At 54.2% G+C, this 19,451-nt stretch overlaps 1 protein-coding gene across 2 annotated transcripts; it reads right to left on the bottom strand.

Annotated features, from left to right (window-relative positions):
* Nucleotides 1–1,130: 1,130 nt before the first annotated feature.
* Nucleotides 1,131–16,887, bottom strand: ENO1 (enolase 1). Of its 2 annotated transcripts, none has more exons than XM_003989469.5 (12): nucleotides 16,730–16,887; nucleotides 14,170–14,263; nucleotides 11,419–11,514; nucleotides 9,935–9,993; nucleotides 7,526–7,595; nucleotides 6,799–6,932; nucleotides 6,142–6,364; nucleotides 4,569–4,766; nucleotides 3,573–3,774; nucleotides 2,959–3,067; nucleotides 2,726–2,784; nucleotides 1,131–1,562 (listed from the first exon to the last, which is right to left on the bottom strand). In XM_003989469.5, the coding sequence occupies exons 2-12, from the start codon at nucleotides 14,252–14,254 to the stop codon at nucleotides 1,493–1,495; spliced, it is 1,305 nt and encodes a 434-aa protein (XP_003989518.1). In that variant the 5' UTR covers nucleotides 14,255–14,263; nucleotides 16,730–16,887; the 3' UTR covers nucleotides 1,131–1,492. The 2 variants fall into 2 exon arrangements, with proteins under 2 accessions (XP_003989518.1, XP_006934317.1); XM_006934255.4 differs by lacking the exon at nucleotides 9,935–9,993 and adding an exon at nucleotides 10,315–10,373.
* Between the last annotated feature and the right edge of the window lie 2,564 nt (nucleotides 16,888–19,451).

The following is a 19,451-nucleotide window of genomic DNA, read 5'->3' on the forward strand; positions in this document are numbered from 1 at the left end:
TGGATTTGCCCGGCCGTGCCCCACAGTCTCAGAAGCCAATTCCTTGTGATAAATCTCTCGATGTGCCTTTTCCCACCGATTCTGCCTCTGGAGTTAAATCCAAACTAACAAACAATAAAGAAAAATGCCCACGAGGAGGCGTCCTAGTCCTCAGGCTGGGGATTAAAACACAATTGGAGGGGCACGCGGTGGCTCAGGTGGTTGCGTCTGACTTCAGCTCAGGTCAAGATCTCATGGTTCCTGAGTTCCAGCCCCGCGTCAGGTCCTCTGCTGTCAGTGCAGAGCCTGCTTTGGATCCTCTGTCCCCCCAACCCCTTTCTCTGCTCCTCCCCTGCTCTGCCTCAAAAATAAGCATTAAAACAAAACAGAACAAAACCCACAATTCGAGACTTGACCAAATAAGGGGAAGAAAGAAGACACGAGATGCTTCCAAGGGGCAGAGAGTAACCACAATCCTTCATCTCTCAGTTCTAAGTAAATGTACCTCCCCACGCTCGGGTGTTCACGAACACAGTACGGGTGCTTTCTGCAGAGCTGATCAGTACAAAGTGCTGTGGGCATCACTACGTGCAGCTTTCAAGCAGCGGAAATATTAGGAAGAACGAGGAATGGCATTAAATTGTATTCATCTAAATGGGATTCCAAGGCCTTCCAAACGCCCTCCCACCTCCCCAGAGCTGCCGTTCAACTATCCTTTTACCTTCTTCCCCCAGGAACCCAGAAGCCACCTTCCAGCTTGCCCAGGATGGTTGGCTGTGCTCTATCCAGGAGGCCTTCCGGTTTGGACAATTACAGGCTCACGTGATCTAGAAGCCACCACCCTGAGGTCACCTGTAATAGTTCTGTGTTTGTATTTTCTCCCAAGTAAGAAGTCACGTTCTGCTCCCAAGAAGGACTCTACTTCTGTTCAAGGATACAACATGCCCCCCCTTCCCCTTTTGCCTCAAATGCCCTGCCCAAGGACTTATGAAATGTCCTCAACTCCTGTCCCTTTTTGTCATGACACAAAGCATCCCAACTCTTACAGGCCTGTACCCCAGTGTAACACTCCATGAACACTCAAGACATGACGAATGGACAGACTCAGAACGTTTTACACACACACACACACACACACACACACACATTTCTATGGGTCACTGAGGCCTTTTTTATTCTGCAAACAAAACCACTGGGGATCTCGCCTGTGGACACCTCGTGATTACAGCATACACAGACTCAGCTCCAGACACTTGGTGGGAAGTGAGGTGAGAAAACACTGATCTGGGCCAATCACATGATTATAGAGCTAGGATTTCCAGCAGGGTTCCAGATGGTCAAGCCTGGCTTCTGCAGCGGTTCTAAGGAAGCAGTGAGAACATCACAGGAAGGGAGAGGGCATTTGACTAGCAGAGGCTCCGGCCGGGGGCCTCGAGGTGCCCGGGGGACGCCAGGAGCAGAGATCTAATGAGCCGACTCAGGACCGCAGAGCTCGGGGTGCGTCGCCCGGAGCTTACTTGGCGAGGGGGTTTCTGAAGCTTCTGCCGGCAAACTTGGCCTTGCTACCCAGTTCCTCTTCAATTCTGGGGAAGCAGAGGACAGAGAGGAGGGGGTGAGAAAGAGAAGTGAAACCTCCACCCCCAAGGCCTACGTTTCCCCACCCGGGGACCAGGCCCCGGCACTCGCCCAGCCTCCTCGATGCGGTCCTTGGAACCAGCAGGAATACAGGAGCATCGGGCCCTCCCCGCCCACCGGCTCCCCCAGCAAGCAGGCCACCTGCTGCCCCTCAGCCTTCCCTGCCTTCTCTGCCCCCAGAGTTTCCCAAAGACAGACTAGAAGATAGGTCAAGACCGCTACTTCTTGGAATATAACAAAAACGCTCTTTAACGAAAGGACAACCCAGTCTCTTCGAATAAATGGCATGGGGACAAAAGGAGGGAAGGCCCTGAATGAAGCGTTTGCATCCTGGTGTCACACCAGGGGAGACGGGCCCCAGGAACGCTGGGCACAACCGTCATGGCACGACTGTGAACCCTGGGCACTCTCACAGCACGGTGGTTACATCACAAAGTAAACATAACTGTTATCTCTGAGACGTGTGCTAAGGTATTCATAGGTGAAATCATATGGCTGGAATGTGCTGAAAATTCTCCAGCCAAAAAGCCGAAAGGCAGGCGGACGAGTAGAAGCGTGCACGAGTACCAACAGCTGCCGTATCTGCGTGGTGGGGAAGGGCGCGTCCTCTGCCAGTCACGTTTTGTTTAAGGAAAGGGTAACGTGGGCAGAACTACGAAAGAGAGGTTTCTTTTCCTGCAAGACTAACAAAAGGGACAAAAAAGGAGGCAAGTCTCCACGTTAAGGAGGTTTCCATGGACACGTTATGATAAAAAGGGACCAGATATCCAGAAGCACTGAACAGTGGAAACCTTCCTGTTGCCCTGAATTTCCTTCTTCACTGAGCCCCGGTTTCCCGTCCACAAAACACGGGTGCTGAACTCCACATCCGCTGGGGATCTCTCTTAGCTCTAACGGCTTTGTGATTGTCTGAAGGGGGAGCCTGTTCCCTCCTCCACCAGAAGGTGGCAGCACAGGACCGGCTCCAGCCTTGGGGCCAAAGGGCAAGGTTCTCCGCCCAAGTCACCCACGACCTGACACGGGCCCCCTAACCCTAACCCTAACCCCGCCCCGCGTCTGCACACGCCCTGCAGAGCCAAGAGCTCCCAGTGTCCCCGGGCTTCCTCTTTACCTGAGGATCTGGTTGTACTTGGCCAGGCGCTCTGAACGGCAAGGTGCACCTGTCTTGATCTAGAAAGGGAAAGGAAAGGTCACGTGTGTTTGCCGTGCACTCTCAATCTTCGTGGGCGTTCTGGGCGGGATTTCTGACCCTAGGAACCAGGGGATGAAGGGGCATCCGGGACCCCGTCCGCCTCCCCCCTTCCCGCTTGTGCTCGGGCAGCTGAGGTCAGAGAAGCTCTTTACCTGCCCGGTGCAAAGTCCCACCACCAGGTCAGCGATGAAGGTATCCTCGGTCTCCCCGGAGCGATGCGACACCATGACGCCCCACCCGTTGGACTGGGCCAGCTTGCACCTGAAGTCAGGAAACAACCCAGATGGTTGTGACGGCGGGACTCCCACTTCCAGGGCACGGCAGCCCCTCCTGAAGCCAGGGGCTCGCCGCCCCTGGTAGGAGACCGCGGGAGGGGTCGGAGCCAGGGGCTGCCACCAAGCTCTCAACTCCCGGGGATGACGAGAACCCCCACCTTTCTCTCCAGTCACAGAGTCCTGAGGACCTTCTCAGCCCTCTAGGTCACATTTACAAAATAGGGTCTAGCCTCCTTGGGCGGACAGACTTGTTCTCCTGACCGCGCCTGTGACCGATATTCTCCATGTAAAATGAAGTCACGAGCCTGGAGCCACAAAGGGGTCAGGCCCGGGCCACAGCGGCCCGACACCCGAGCCCCCTGGTGCCACGGCTCATCCAGAAGCCACCCGGGACGCCCACTGGAAGCCCGTTATAGTTCTAGTCAGGAGCTCTGGCTAAGACTCTGTACCTCACTCCCTGACAGCTGACACACCCCCCCAGGGACACTCACGCCTGGAGGGACTCGGTCACAGAGCCGATCTGGTTCACTTTGAGCAGGAGGCAGTTGCACGACCTCTCGTTCACGGCCTTGGAAATCCGCTTCGGGTTGGTCACGGTGAGATCATCCCCCACCACCTGGATGCCGGCGCTGGCAGTGAACTTCTGCCAAGCTTCCCAGTCATCCTGGTCGAAGGGATCTTCGATGGACACCACTGGGGAAACGAGAGCCAGGTTTTGCCAGTGAGACCCCAGTGCTGAAGGGCAACCGAGCCTCCTTCCCCTCCCGGCTCCCTGCTTGCCTGGCCTCTCCCCTCTCCCGTGCGGGACAGGACCGGCTCCCCGACCCAGCCCTGGAGACACTCTGCCTACCCACCGACTCCGGTGACAGGCAAGTCAGCTGCAGTCCCGGGACCCCAGAGCTGCTAAGTGGGACACTTCCCTGCCCAGGGTGGCTTGAGTTTGGTGCCACTGAGCATAGAGCGGTGGGTTCAGGAAGCCAAGGGCTGGGCTGGTCTTGGCTCCACCCTGGGCACGTTTTTTAGCTTTGAGTTCACGCACGGACTTCCTGGTCTGATTCGCGCTCCAACATTTGCTGACCGCCCTTGGGCACGTTACTGACCCGCTCTGTGCCTCAGTTTCCCTCCCGCGTGAACCGGCATTAACGGTGCCCGGAGGAGCGCCGGCTCACAGTGGGCGGAAAACACTGCAGGTCGGGGTTTTAAGCCTCGCTCCCACCTGTGCAAGGGAGCCAGGACCGCATCTGCTCAGGTGGCTGTGGTGACAGGGGCAGAAGCCCCGACACTTTGCAAACAACCTAGCACACGTCAGTGCCCGGCTGGCATCCTGGACCCACCTCCCGACTCGCCTGCTGCACCGGCACCTCCGTGAAGCCCTCCCCCAGGGAGGTGGGGGCGCAGGTGCCCCACGCACTTTCCCGGGCGCACCGCCACCAGCCGGCAGAGCGCTGCCGGCAGTGGCCGGAGAAGGGGCCGCCCCGAGCACTCACCTGGGTAGTCCCTGATGAAGGACTTGTACAGGTTGGCCAGCTCGTCGGGTGTGATGTACCTGCTGGGGTCATCGGGAGACTTGAAGTCCAGGTCATACTTCCCCGACCTGAAGAACTCGGAAGCGGCCACGTCCATGCCGATGACGACCTTGTCGGTGTAGCCGGCTTTCCCGATGGCGTTCTTCAGCAGCTCCAGAGCTGGGAAGAGAGGGTGGCGACAAGATCGGAAACCAGGCAGGTGGAGCGAAAACTTCCCTGTGACCTCTGCCAAATGGGCACCCTAACAGGAAGACCACGAGATGCTCTGGCCCCAGCCCTCCGTTTCAGTGATTCCAGTTAACTTTTTTCTGCTTTGGAGCAAGAAACCGTCGGTCAGGGCCCCGGCAGATAACCGAGTGAGAAATTCAGTCTCCACTCTACGAGGCGTTCTCACGGACAGATGCTCCCAAATTTAGCACCCAGGAACAGCTGTGCTGGCCAAGACGCAGTTATGGTGCCCGGCTGAGATCCGCCGTCCCAAGGAATGGGTTCTGGACGGTGCCGAAAGGCTGGGATCCAAGAGGGAGCCCAGTGGACCAAGGGCCCGGGACGGCGAGGGTGACCCCAGCCCAGGCTCTGCTCTGCCTCACGTGGCAGTGCTGCCTGGACGGAAGCGGACAGAGACATTCGGCGCCTGTTCCACACACCACACGTCTCCAAACTACCACGTTAAACCGTGAGAGGATCATTTTTTTATAGGTCCGAATGGCTGAACATTAGCATCTCGTGTAACTGACCCAAAGGGCAGGATGGCCACTCTTTTCTTCCGCTAGCTGCCGCTGAAGGCGACAAAACGTGGCTGAACCCTCCTTCCCTCCTAAAACCAAAAGCTCAGTCTTGTCCCGAGACTCTCTGCGCCCTACTCAACGCTTACATTTAACTCTGTGCCTAAGGACCCAAGGCCAAACGACGCCGCGTGAGGCTCCCGTGGTGGAACGAGTCGAGGCGGCCGCTGGTCCCGGCGTGGGGCAGACAGCAGCCCCAACACGGAGCGGACTTCAAACCCCTGCCATCGCGACGTGGCCAAGGATGGCAGGAGCAAGCTGTACAGTGAGCCCGTGCCCCATCGCCGAGCCTGCTTCAGACTAACCGGGCTGCTCAGAAGTCAAATTAGTAAGGAAATTCCTGGTTACTTTACAAAATAAAGGCCCGCGGGGCGCCTGGGTGGCGCAGTCGGTTTAGCGTCCAACTTCAGCCAGGTCACGATCTCGCGGTCCATGAGTTCGAGCCCCGCGTCGGGCTCTGGGCTGATGGCTCAGAGCCTGGGGCCTGTTTCCGATTCTGTGTCTCCCTCTCTCTCTGCCCCTCCCCCGTTCATGCTCTGTCTCTCTCTGTCCCAAAAATAAAAATAAACGTTGAAAAAAAAAAAGATTAAAAAAAAAAAAAATTAAAAAAAAAAAAATAAATAAAAGCCCGGCTCCCACCCCCTTCCCGGAACTCCGCTCGCAGGCGCATGAAAGGTGGAAAGAGCGACGGCCCGAGCGGCAGGTGCGGGCAGGTGCTGTGCACCCGGGGACCCCTCCAGGGCCCGTACCTTCTTTGTTCTCCAGGATGTTAGGGGCAAAGCCGCCTTCGTCCCCCACGTTGGTGGCGTCTTTTCCGTATTTCTCCTTGATGACGTTCTTCAGGTTGTGGTAAACCTCCGCACCGATGCGCATAGCTTCCCTGAAGTTGGCGGCACCAACGGGGAGGATCATGAACTCTTGCATGGCCAGCTTGTTGCCGGCGTGAGAACCGCCATTGATGACATTGAAAGCCTGGGGAGAGACAGGCAGATGCGGCATCCGGCCCAGACAATCCCAGCAAGCAGCCCCCTCGCGGCCAGGAGATGCTCACCGGGTCTCCCCTGACGCCTCAGGAACCGCCACCAGGCGCACCTGCGGTCCCGGACTGGCTGCTACCCCAGCGAACACCCCCGACCCAACAAAGCCAGTGGGATTTTCATCCCCCCATCGGCAAGGAGGGACGTGGAGTATGGGGGTGGGGGGGGTAGGGTGGGGGTGGGGGTGGAGTCCCCAGCTCAGGGTCACTCTTAGCAAAGGGCAGGTGTTCGCAGTGGAGACCTCAAGAGCTGACCTGTACCCACGGAGCTGGGACAGTCACATGTGGATGAGATCGAGCGGTGGGAGGCCTCAGGCCCCCACCGGCAAGTACTCCCGGCTCCTCACTTGGGAAGTTCAAAGCCACTCACCGGAACCGGCAGGATGACTTCAGCATTGCCAGCCAGGTCGGCAATGTGGCGGTACAGAGGCACCCCCTTCTCAACGGCCCCCGCCTTGCAGACTGCCAGGGACACTCCCAGGATGGCGTTTGCACCAAATTTAGCTGGAACAGAAGAGTTCAATGAAGCAGTTTCTTACCCGTAACCCTTAACCCTTCTCCTGCCAGCCTTCTGGCCCGCACTCCGACACGGGAGCGCACCCGGCCTGGATCCAGAACCATTCCTCTCTACTGCACCTACTTCCGGCGTCCGACCCAGGAACATGACGGCACGCCGTGTGGATTCATCTGCTTTCTCCCCAGAAGAGAAAGCCCTTTCTCTGGTCTATGGAATTCTGGCAAATTCCACAAACTGCCTCAATCACCGTAAAGCAGAAGCCTCTTTGAAGTAACCCCACGCACAAGCTGCCACCTGATATTTCTCCTAATATCTACAAACGTGTTTGGTTTTTTAGGTAGGCCTCATGCCCAGCGCAGAGCCTAACGTAGGGCTTGAACTCACGACCCTGAGATCAAGCATCCGATGCTCAACTGACTAAGCCACACAGACACCCCCAGAACAGGTTTTATTATGGTGAGCTGATGGGCTCCGCAGAGCCCGCGGACGATCACGCCGCGCAGTCCTCGGTCACACACGGTGACCCTCAGAGGGTCGGAAGGTCTTTGGGAGGCCGGCCGACTCCACCCCCGTCACTCACATTTATTTTCTGTCCCGTCCATCTCGATCATCAGTTTGTCAATCTTCTCCTGCTCCACAACGCTCAGTTTCTGTGGGGAGAAGGGAGGGTCAGCCGCTTGGGGGAGCGTGGTCACTCCCCTCCCCGGAACCCAGACAACTTTGGAACTGTGCCAATCCTGAATCAGTTCTATGCTATGCATTTGTATGGGAGGCAAAAAAAAAGGGGGGGGGGGCAGGAAACGAGAAACTGGGAGTCACAAAACTGCCTTTTGCTTGGTTTCACATTCTCAGACATTTCTCCAAGCACTAGGGAGCCAACGATCAACTGCCCGAGATGCGGACCTGGCGTCACAGAGGTTAGTCTACTTGGGAGTCCGAAATTACATCCTGTGTAAGGCAGAGAGCTGCCTGGACCATGCTAAGTAGTGCAATTTTTTTGGACACTAAATAACAGAACTCTGTTCATGCCAACGAGCTGTGGTCCTCGAAGGTTAAGTGACAGGACCACCCCTCTTGGGTACCCTCAGTGACGGCAAACTTCACGTTCTCGAGGGAGATAGGACTTTTGCAAGTAGGTAGTCCAATCATTCAGCAAGATGCTTGATGACTGATCAAAATGAGTGTTTCCAGTATAAAATAATAAAACTGGTGTCTTTTTTTTTTTTTAATGTTTATTATTGAGAGAAAGACAGAACATGAGCAGGGGAGGGGCGGAGAGAGAGGGAGACACAGAATCCGAAGCAGGCTCCGGGCTCTGAGCGGTCAGCACAGAGCCCGACACGGGGCTTGAACTCACGGACCGCGAGACCATGACCTGAGCCAAAGTCGGATGCCCAACAAACCGAACCACCCAGGTGCCCCCAAACTGGTGTCTTAAAGGGACACCTGGCTGACTCAGCCAACAGAGCATGCAACTCTGGATATCAAGGTTGTGGGTGTGAACCCCACACTGGGTACAGAGATTACTTCAAACAAAAAAGCAAAAAAACAAAACAAAACAAAACCCCAAAACACTGGTGTCCTAAAAGCTGGCTTAAAACAATTTACTAAAAGTCAGCTTCACTTTAAAAACTTCATAATTAACAAGAATCTATGATTTTATTTATAAAGTGCTTTGTATACAAATTAAAATCCGAAAGGAAAACCACGTATTACTTCATCATGCCACGTCACTAACTTGGTATCTTCCGCAGTTTTCACAAAGCACGTTTGGCCAAAGTCAGCCGTCAGCCACGCAAGACGGCTCCAGGTAGACCCTCGCCAGGAAGAGCGTGAAGACGGCTTCCTTTCCCCAGAGGGAAGAGAGATGCCCAGGAAAGCCCTTCTCACTGCGTTAGTCACACCAGGTAAGGGCACCCGGGCACAAAGAACGAAGGGGTGCGTGGAGGTGCCCGGGAGACCGGGTCGGAGCACGTGAGCTGGCAGAGCAGCCACGAGAAACCGTCTGGGGACCCATGAACGAGGCCCGCGAAGGCCAGGCCAAGGTAAGCCAGCCGGGGACAAACAACAGAGGAGCCTGTGCGCCCCTGGGGAACGGGATGAGTTCAAGGAGGGGGAGGCACACGCCCGGGGAGCAAGGGTGAGCCGCTGCAGTTGGCTCCAGGCCTGAGAAGGCTTCCCTAGCCAAGGGCTTTTATTTTTTTTTTTTTTTAATTTTTTTTTTTCCAATGTTTTTTATTTATTTTTGGGACAGAGAGAGACAGAGCACGAACGGGGGAGGGGCAGAGAGAGAGGGAGACACAGAATTGGAAACAGGCTCCAGGCTCCGAGCCATCAGCCCAGAGCCCGACGCGGGGCTCGAACTCACGGACCGCGAGATCGTGATCTGGCTGAAGTCGGACGCTTAACCGACTGCGCCACCCAGGCGCCCCTAGCCAAGGGCTTTTAAATCCTTCTTGCCCTCGCCAGTGCCACGGGAGTTAGGGTGGGGCGGGGCGGGGTTGAGGCAGGAGTGGGTTGGGCTGGTGGGTCCCCTCCTTGCTTCACCCTACTTTTATGACACACTGAGGTTCCAAGTAAAATTTTATTCAACCAGAGCTCTGTTGTTTAAAAAAAAAAAAAAAAAAGCCAGTAAAAATAAAGTAAATAATTCCACGGTTCGTGAAAAATGGTCGGTCACCGTGGATACTCTGCTCAACACCCAAGAGCCGCTCTTAAAATCTGGATCTTAACTTCCCAAAGGTCAAGATAGTTGGAGGGAAAAATCATGAGACGGTCTCCCGTCGCTCTGATCCAATTCCATGCGCTGTTAGGTGTGGACGCAGGCAGAGGGTGGATTAGTAAAGGTGAGGTCATTCTCATGCAGGACAGGGAATCCAACTGGCTCCTTTAGCTCTCAGAATAAGCTCTTCCATAACCAGGAAAGCCCACTGGCCTGGGAGACGCTCTGATGGCATTAATACATTAGTTATCAGGAGGCAGGTCCTACCTTGCTAATCAGGGCAGGTGCAATAGTTTTATTGATGTGCTCAACAGCCTTTGAGACACCTAGAAGGAACAATCAAATCAAATTACCGGCATTAATGAAAAACAGGCGTGAGCAGCACTGAGCGATGAACCACCAAGGATATTAACCCAGATATTCAGAAGCCCGCCCAGAGACCTTAAACGGGACCGCTTTCAAATCCCCATTTCTGTCCCCCCAAGATTGGGGTATTTTCTGGCCCAGTCTGAGTGCTCTTACCTAGGACCCCCAAGGATTAGAGCCACACACAGAGCAACCATCTCAGAATGTCTGAAGGGAAGTTAGTTGGCAAGACCATGCACTGGGAACCAGCCGCAGACACTAAAGGATGCCCCGTGTATTACCTGTGTGCACAAGGCTGGTGCCAGGAACTCATTAATATACTTAACGGGTCTGGAGACACCTGACCAGTAGAGATTGACAGAGAAGGAAAAAAGACAGACTCAGAAGAGAACAGGCTGTGAAGGACAGGGAATGAGAGAAAAGAGAGGAGACAGGAAGGCAGGAAGAGTCCTGGGGACCACGGGTTCACCCTCATTACAGTCGAGGTGCTGCAAGGCCTGCTTGGGACCAGTATCCGCCTGAGCCGGGAGCAGCGGGAACCCGCGGGAGATAATCCCCGGAGCGCTGGCTGCGGGCTTCCCTAGCTCACTTCCTCACCACCCCTCCCCTGCAGTCTTTTCAGACCTTTTCCCGAATCGCCCTTCTCTGAAAATTTAATGCCACGGATACGCTATATTCCCATTTATATACTGTGGCCCTTTGGAGGACCATAAAACAAAGTAATTTTGTAGGATTTTTAAAATTTTTTTGCCTCCCCCAAGAACCAATTCCTACCCCTGGGGTGATACCGCTCTGTTGAGAAGGCATGGTCTAGGCCCCAGCTGCTGTTCTGTGATTTGGCCACACAGATTCTGTCTACGGTAAGGCGAACTTTGCAAGACAGTAACAGGCCGATCTGCGCACAGCCCAGCAGAGGCTGGCTTTGCCAGGTCCGTGAATCCCCCAACAGAAAGATCAAGCTGCCAGGACTGGTCTGTAGGTGAGCCATTAGCCAGGCCTTCCACACACTCTACTGAGACCAGCCCCTTGGAGAGGACTGATGGTCTGGAAGGCCCGCGGAGCCCTCCTGGGAACACGGCAAGGCTCTTGCGCTACAGTTCCCTGAGCAGGAATTTTCCAGATTGGACCAAGTGCAGTACAAATGAGCATAAAACTCTTGCCCCTGAGCTCACAGGTTTAGGAAGGCTGGAATCAACATGCCAACCCTCCCAGCTCCCCCAGGCACAGAGTACACGCTCACCATCAACACCATGGGCCACATCAGGTGTGCCATCCTCAAATACAAGGCACGTGGAGAGTGGGGAGGCTGTGACAGTCCGGGAGCAGGGGCTGGAGGCGTGGACGAGGCACGCAGCCACGCTCCAGAGGCAGGCAGGGGTTCTTACCTTTGCCCATGTAGCGTGTCTTGTCATTGTCCCGGAGCTCGAGGGCCTCGTAGATACCAGTTGAGGCACCACTGGGCACAGCGGCTCTGAAGAGACCTGGACGTTGAGGGAGGGAGAAATCGTGACCGAGAGACACAGTCCCAGCCCTTGCGGAGTCCCACCCACTCACAGATGGCAGCCGTCGGGAAACACGTCCTTCCACCACCTGGGGGACTCAGATGGTCAGTCTCTCCTGCCCTTCACGTGGGGACCATTCTCCAACACGGACCCTATGGCAAAGCTGGTGAATCTCTCTAGTTTCAAGAAAAAGTTTTCAAGCACAGCTTCTCGGATGTTCCTGTGCACAAACGATCACCTGGTAACCTTGTTAAGATGCAGGTTCCGAAACGGGAGGCCGAAGACTCTGTGCCTGTATCTCTAACAAGCTCCCCGTTCGTGTCCTGCAGCTGGTCTGTGACCACCCCCCGGTGGCACCGCCCCACAGAAATTCGATGCAAGCCACTTATGAGATTTAAGATCTTCTAGTAGCTACGCTGAAGTCGGAAAGTAAAACCAAGGGGCGCCTGGGTGGCTTAGCTGGTTAAGCATCTGATTCGGCTGGGGTCATGATCTCACGGTTCGTGAGTTCGAGCCCCGCGTTGGGCTGATAGTGTGACACCTTCTTGAGATTCATTCTCTCTCTCTCTCCCCCCCCCACCTCTAAAAAGAAACAAATAAACTGGTAAAACCAAGAGAAATTAATATATTCTTTAATCCACTATATCGAAAAGATGATCATTTCCATGCGTAACCAATAAAAACATGCGGAGATATAAAAAATAAGGACAGTACAGGTACGAGCTTGGGAACACTGGAAGGCGATCAAGCACCACGCTATGCCATCCTGGGGACACGGGAACCAGCCGTCTGGCTAGACCTAGACTACGGAGCATAAACGTAGCTGATCTTGGAAAAGGACGCTGTTAAGAAAGACACTGCGGGGATGTGGCACTGCAGGCAGACAGGTTCAGGGGAGCAGGAAGTGAAGGCGGCCTCTAGAAACTACTTGAAACCGTAAGGGATTTCCCCACCTGAGATATGAGAAGGCAAAGGGACAAAGGAAAAAAAAAATCAAGCAGGCATTTTAAATAAACGGTCCGTTAGTCTGCCTGCGTCACTGCGGTGATGGCGTGTGCAGGACACGTGGTCTCTTGACACGGGCCCTGGCTTTCTAGGTCCCCACCAGGCACTGGACGAGGTGAAGGAGCCACGAAAGCAAGCAAGTGACCCTGATGTAACTATGGACTCTGGGCGACGATGGGCCAAGGCAGGTTCCGATGTTAACAAATGTCCCACTCCGGTGGGGGACGCTGTGCACATGTGGGGACAGGGGGCCGGTGGTGTCTGTACCTTTTGCTGGATTTTGCTGTGAACCTACAACTGCTCTTAAAAGTAAATAAATTAAAAAAAAAAAAGTGATGAAAGGCTCTTCACCAATCCACTATTTCCTGTCTTTGAAAAGCATCGACAGACACACAAGAGAAAACTTTCCGGTCGTTTAAATTTCAAAAAAATATTTGGTCATTTTTAAGTGTTTCAAAGAGAATGCTCCCCCCCTCCCCCCAACAACCTTCTAGTATCTTGAATCCTGTTTCCACTGTTGGTTCGAGTCCGTTAACTTCCAAATGGAAAGTTCCACGCTGTGAGCAAGCCAGTCTTGCCAGTCGCGAGGAAATTCCCAGCACTCTCCTCGAGCCCTGGGGTATTTGGCACGAAGCACGTGCTGTGAAGAAACCCTGTGCCGACAGCACCCGCCACAGCAAGGAACCGCGGGCAGGGCAGGAAGGGAAGGGCCGGGGTTTCTACAGACCATGACTCAGCTCTGAGCGGCAGGCCTGTGCGCTCAGCGCCGCTGGGTGATTCTGCCTGAGGCTCCTTTTCCGACCCCACCCAAGGTCCATTTAGAAACCAGCTCAGACATTGCTGGACGGAACACACCAAATTTCCTTAAAGTTAAAAACCGCCAAAAGCTTTTAAGAGTCTCCATTGAAGGGGCGCCTGGGTGGCTCAGTCGGCTGACTGTCTGACTCTTGATTTTGGCTCGGGGGAATGATCTCAGTTTTGTGAGATCGAGCCCCGCGTCAGGCTCCGCGCTGAGTGTGGAGCCTGCTTGGGATTCTCTCTCCCCTTCTCCCCACTTGCGGGCGCTCTGAAAAGAAACATAAAAAAAGAAGCCTCCATTTTTCCCACGTGGGCAAATCCCTCGAGGGAGGACTTACAGCTAGGCAGAAAACAAGAGCCTGTGGAATGGCCCAACACCCAAATGTTAAGAGCTGTCCCCAATCCTTGGTCTAAGAGTGATTTCTGGAAACAAAGAGAAGGCTTCACATACACTTGCACTCCTCTGATCTTTCCTTTTCAACGGAGAAAGCTCCGTCCTACCACATCGGATCGGCCATGCTGGTGACAGCAAGCTAAGACGCAAACGAGCGATGGGCCCTTTTAAGGACGAGGAATGGCCTTTCTTCTCCTCACTGACCTAGGAACCAGCCTTTCTGTTTTAAATACCAAGAAGCAGCAGGACAAGGACCCCGTGTCTGGCAACCCTCCCCACCTCCTCCCAGTCAGGAACCACAACCTACCAGCACATGGGGATCAGACGGAAGGCTTTCACGACCCACCTTTTCTTACCTAAGGCTCTGTCGTTTAATTAAAAAAAGGGGGGGAGGGGGGAGTGTGGTAGCAGAACTGCGGAAAGGAAGGCCCACGTACCTTTGGAGGTATAGAGGTCCACCTCAACGGTGGGATTCCCACGAGAGTCGAAGATCTCTCTGGCATGCACCTTGAGGATAGACATGGTGACTTTCTGTGGGGAAACACAGTTCATATTTTCCATAAACCATAATGCAGTTTGGGGTCGTTCATTTAAAGAATCACTTCTGAGGGTTCCTGGACTAGGAAGAAAGAATTCGCACCGGACAGATATTGAATGCAAGGCTGACAAGAGTCGGGAAGCCTGCGGGACCCAGCTCTGCAGGGCCTAAAAAACCCCAGCAGCCCAGGGCTTGTCCTCTAAGCAAAGAAAGCCAGAAAATGTGCGCCAGGGAGAACCCAAAACCACCGGAAAGATTCATGTGCTGCTGGCATGCGGAACAGCAGAGGAGGAGGCAGTCTGAAACGGGTTATTGTCAACAGTTCCCGACGAGGGCTGGCGTGGGAATGGAAGGACCAAGTAAGGACCGAGGGGACGTGAAGGTCGTGAGCAAACCCACCCAGGGCAAAAAACAAACAAAAAAACCAACAACCCTGATGTGATCCGAGGAGGAAAACCTGATTTGTAGTGGGACAGTGAATAGCTAGGGACATAAGCGGTAAGATGTTCAACTGCTGGACATTGGATGCTCAGAAATTTTGAGGCCAGGAGCGTCCTTGGTCTGTGCGCAATCTTTGCCATTGCCAGTTTCACGCTTCACCGTACTTGGATCTTTACCAAGACCGGATGCACAGTGACATCTAATTAGTATTTCTTTCAACAGGCATTTTACCCATTCAAAAAAACTCACTTAGGAAATGTCCTAAGTTGAAAGAATAAAGATTCTATTTTTGCTTTTTTTTTTTTTTTAATTTTTTTAAATTTTCTAAAATAGGCTCCATGACCATTGTGGGGCCTGAGCTCATCACCCTGAGATTGAGTCACATGCTCTGAGCCAGCCAGCACCCCCCCCCAACACAGATTCTATCTTTGAATGCTAAGATGCTCCATGGGAAGAGGCCTTCTTTGAAAGCACAAACAAACAAAAGATCTGCCACAAACAGCAAATACCAGATCCTCAAAGAAAGCCCTCTCTCACCTTCCCCTCCAGGGGCTCCCAAGGAAGAAATGAACTTCTAGGACTGAAAGAGGCCTAGTGGAATTGGGCGAGTGTTCAGAGCCATTATCTAGCTGGGCTCCTCTCCAGTATCTTGCCTGGAATGTTCTGAAGCAGCAAATGGCATCTTTCTTTTTTATGTTTCAAAATTAGACACTGAAGTCACTCCTGTGGCTTCGCTGTCTAGGTTAACAATGGAGTTTTATTCATTAGCCAACAAAAAAAGGCATATAGTTTTTATTATCTTACAAAAAGGCAAATTCGTTTACACGTATTTTTTAGCTTCATGCTTTTGGTTTAGTCCGAGTTTTGGCAAATTATACCTGTGTATGATTGCCACCACCAGACAAAAGAGTCCCCTCAGGCACTTTGCTGTCAATCTCCCCCCCCCCCCCCCCCACCGGAGGCTGCCAGCCTCACTTTATAGGTTTTAAATGCGATGTTTTAAATCTGTATTTATTTTGGGAGAGAGTGGAGGAGGGGCAGAGAGAGGGAGAGACAGATGCACTTTTAAACATATCTTTATTACACTATGTCCTCAGGCAGTTTTAAGATCTCATATTTTGTTTCATGTTAGAGACATTAAGACAAAGTATTCAACTTATTTCAGGGTGTGAAAATAAAATTAAATTTAAATTGGATAGGAAACTATTCCTGCAGTCATTAACGTTCAATAAGCAGAGACAGCAAGGAGGGCTGGTCTCCACAGCTCATCGGCCTGGACCCCGGTCCAGGGGCAGCACGTGTGGACCGGGCGGTCAAGGGCCGACGTGTGTCCTCGGCTGCGACTCACCGACGGGCCACACCACCCAGAGGGAAGCCCACATTGGAGGGGGAAAACGAACAGGAAGTTTTCGTAAAAAGACATCCTTTCTATGTCAGATCGGGGGCCGACTGCGAGTGGCCAGGCCGGGCAGCGGGAGCAGCTCCAGCCCGACCTGGGCGAGGTCGCCTGGAGGGCTTTCCCCTTTAAGCAACGGTTCTGCCGCAGCCTCCTTAAGAATAAGGACTTTCTGAAGTCCCATTCATTAGTCGCTGCTCCTTCCGTCCCCCAGCCGCCCGAATGCAGGCCGAGGGGCCCCAGCCGGGAGCAGGGGCTGCTGGTGGGGGGAGGGGATCGCGGCTTCCTGGGCATCTCTCCCGTCCCTGCCCCTTCCTCCATTTTAGGAAAGGCCTGGCGCTAATGAGCACCGGAATTAGGCCCTTATCTTCCCCAAAGCCCTGCACCCTCCACGCCTGCGGCGTCCGACTCCCGAGCTCCCGCAGGTTAGGAGGCCCCATGAGTCCATAATCGCTGGCTAATCAGGTCCTGCCCCCGCCCCGGGCAAAGCCCGGCGCCGCGCCCCTGGTCCCGGAGGCCGGCTCGCACGTGCCGACCCGCCCCTTCCACGTCCCCGCCGGACTCAAGGGCAGGACCCTCCAGGCCTGGGCGCCGGCTCGGCAGCCCTTCCCCGAGCCCCTACCTGACCGCCGGATAGCGCTGCCCGGGAAAGAAGCAGAGGGTGCCGCAGACACCGAGCGCGAGGACAAGCCGCAAGGTCTCAGCGCGCCGAGTGCTCTAAGCGGGTCTCCGCGCCGCCTGCCCCGACTTCCTGCCCAGCTCCTCGAGGCCCCGCCCACTTCCCCCGCCCCCCCGGCCCGCCCCCGCCACGGCGCCTCGCCATTGGCCTGGCGTGCCGTCATTCGGGCCCGCACCTCCCTGGAGGGGGCGGGATTGCAGCGGCCGCTGCGGCCCGGAGGGGGAAGCGACTCCCCAGGACGGGGAGCAGAGTGGGGCCGGGGGGACCCCGACTTCCCCATGGCTGTGTAGGGGTGCGGGCCAGCCCCCGTCCCGACGCCGTCCACTCCCGCCCCGCGCTGGGACCTCTGGCCGAGCGGGGTCTGCGGTGCCGGGGCCCCGGGGAGGGGCGGGGTGGGGCGGCCGGCATGAGGGTTCGGGGCTCCGTCACGTACTCCGAGTCCCGCACGCACGCAGCGTCGCTCCGGCGCCGCACGTCCGGCCCACGACCTTGGCGACGACCTGCGCTGCCCTCCCCCCCCCTTCCCGTCCTGCCCCGCTCCGCAGCGGGGTGCAGGAGACCGGGTCGGCCTGGAGACGCTGGTGGCCTCGACCCTGCTCCCAGGCCGGGTTTGCTGCGCGGCCTCGGGGCCCGGTGTTGGGGGCCACGTGCGCCCGCCCGCGGTTGCGTGCTGCGCGCCTGGCCGTCCGCCTGCCGCGGTGACCCGGTCGTTTTGTTCTTGTGCGTCGGTCAAAGGGTACCAGGCGACGTGGCCGAAAGGAAGTTAACTTCCCCACAGTTGGAGCTGATGCCTTTTGAGCACTTCTACGTGCCAGGCACTTCTCCACGTGCGTCCCCTGTGGTCCTTCGGCCTTTAGCTCTTAATGTTGCATCTGCAAAGAAGACTTCGTGTTCCTCCCTTTCTCACCCGATACCTGTGAACCATAGGCGTTATGATTTGGGACTGGAATTTCACACAGACCCGGGGGAGTTCTCAAAGCTCAAAGCAGGCGGTATTCCACGGTAGTCTGGCAAATGAAAAACAGGAAAAGTGTGGGTGCTGCGATTTCACCTTTCTGATCCAGAAAGAACTGCTACCCATTTAGAATCAGCCCCGTAGCACATTCCCCTCGTCCAAGGAAGAGCTAAGGCAATTATTTCATTTTCTGTTATCGTTAAATTTGTATTTGTCAGCCGCCTTCTTGGTCTGTAAACCTGAGAGCTAAAATGTCACGTATCTCTGTTTTCTGCATGGCCTTGCAGGTAGAGACTCAAATGTGTGTTCGAATTTAATATTTCTTTTGGCCAGTTGCAAAACCCTCTTTTTTTCCTTCACTCCTAACATTTTTATCCCCTGAGCTACTGGCTTAGGTTTCCAAGGCACTGGTGCACAGTATTGTGTTTCCCATTGGCTAAGCAAGAATTTTAGGATTAAATTCAGCTTAAAAAAAACAAGGACATTGCAAAATGTTTCCTAAAGAATTATGTGAATTCTGCAAGCAGAGTTTGTGATTTCACCAATACACTGGATGTTTCAGACTGCTTAAAACCTAGATCCGGGCCCCATGACTCAGCAGCTAAATCAACAGCCAACAACTCCTCAGCATTTATAACTACGGAAATCAGACTCATAGAGCTCATATTCGGAGCAATTCTAAGGCGTGGCCCTGAAAGGGCTCCAAAACAATCTCTCTTATTTTACATTAACATGGTTAGAGCGATAAAGGTAAAAAGACAAGGCTCTCTGGCCAGACCCAATGAATCTAGCAGGAAATCAAATGCAGAACCTGATCTCAGCTGCTGTTGCAAGATTTTTAGAGGCCACAGCATAGCGTTCCGAGCCAGCACCTCGACCTCAAATTGCAGCTCAAATGTTAATGATTGGTAGAGATGCCCTCCCATCTTTCCCCAGATCCACAGGCTGCCAAACGCCCTCCCGGTCTCCACAGCTCCTGAGGCTTTGTTAGCAGGTGGGGCTCACGTTTGCCTCCGGTCCAGTGCAGGAGCATTTACTTTGTTACGGGCATTTAGTTATTACTGATCACTGACCGAATGCTTGTTGAGCGATTTCTGCGGCGCTATATCAAAAGCACTCACCTTCCTGGTGGGCGGGGAGGGGATAAGAGCATCCAAGGCTGATATCAGAAGACCACCCTGAAGCACTTCAGATATAGCTCCTGAAAGACATTTGCTGACTGACACCAGGATTGGGGGGAGGTGAATCTTGCAGCAGCCTACGACCCACCTGGGTTACTGATTCCATCTGTGGCACATACGTGCGCCTCTAGTTGAAAACTGCTGGCCGGCTGCAAAAGTGACCTGCCTTTTTCAGAAGGCGGGTCTGTAGCCAGATAGAAAGTTCAGGGTTGGATAAGGGGCCTGAGGGTGGTAAGCGATCGGAGGAGAACAGAGGACCGGCAGGGGTCCTGAATGATTGGCCTCTCCTCGTAACAGACTATGAGGGTTTCATGTTTATTACTAAGTGGTTCACATATATCAAAGAATACATACAGTGTATCTGGTGTAAAGAATAATAAAAGAAAAGAATAACTAATGTTTGTGTACCCATCACCAGCTTAAGCAATGGGACATCTGCGATGCCATTAATGTCCCTGTGTATTCTTCTCTGGCCCCAGACGGGGCAGCATCTTATCCAGTATCCACCAACCTTGTGCTTATTATTCCC

Source organism: Felis catus, chromosome C1 (assembly GCF_018350175.1).
Source record: "Felis catus isolate Fca126 chromosome C1, F.catus_Fca126_mat1.0, whole genome shotgun sequence".
In the NCBI taxonomy this organism is placed as follows: Eukaryota; Metazoa; Chordata; class Mammalia; order Carnivora; family Felidae; genus Felis; species Felis catus.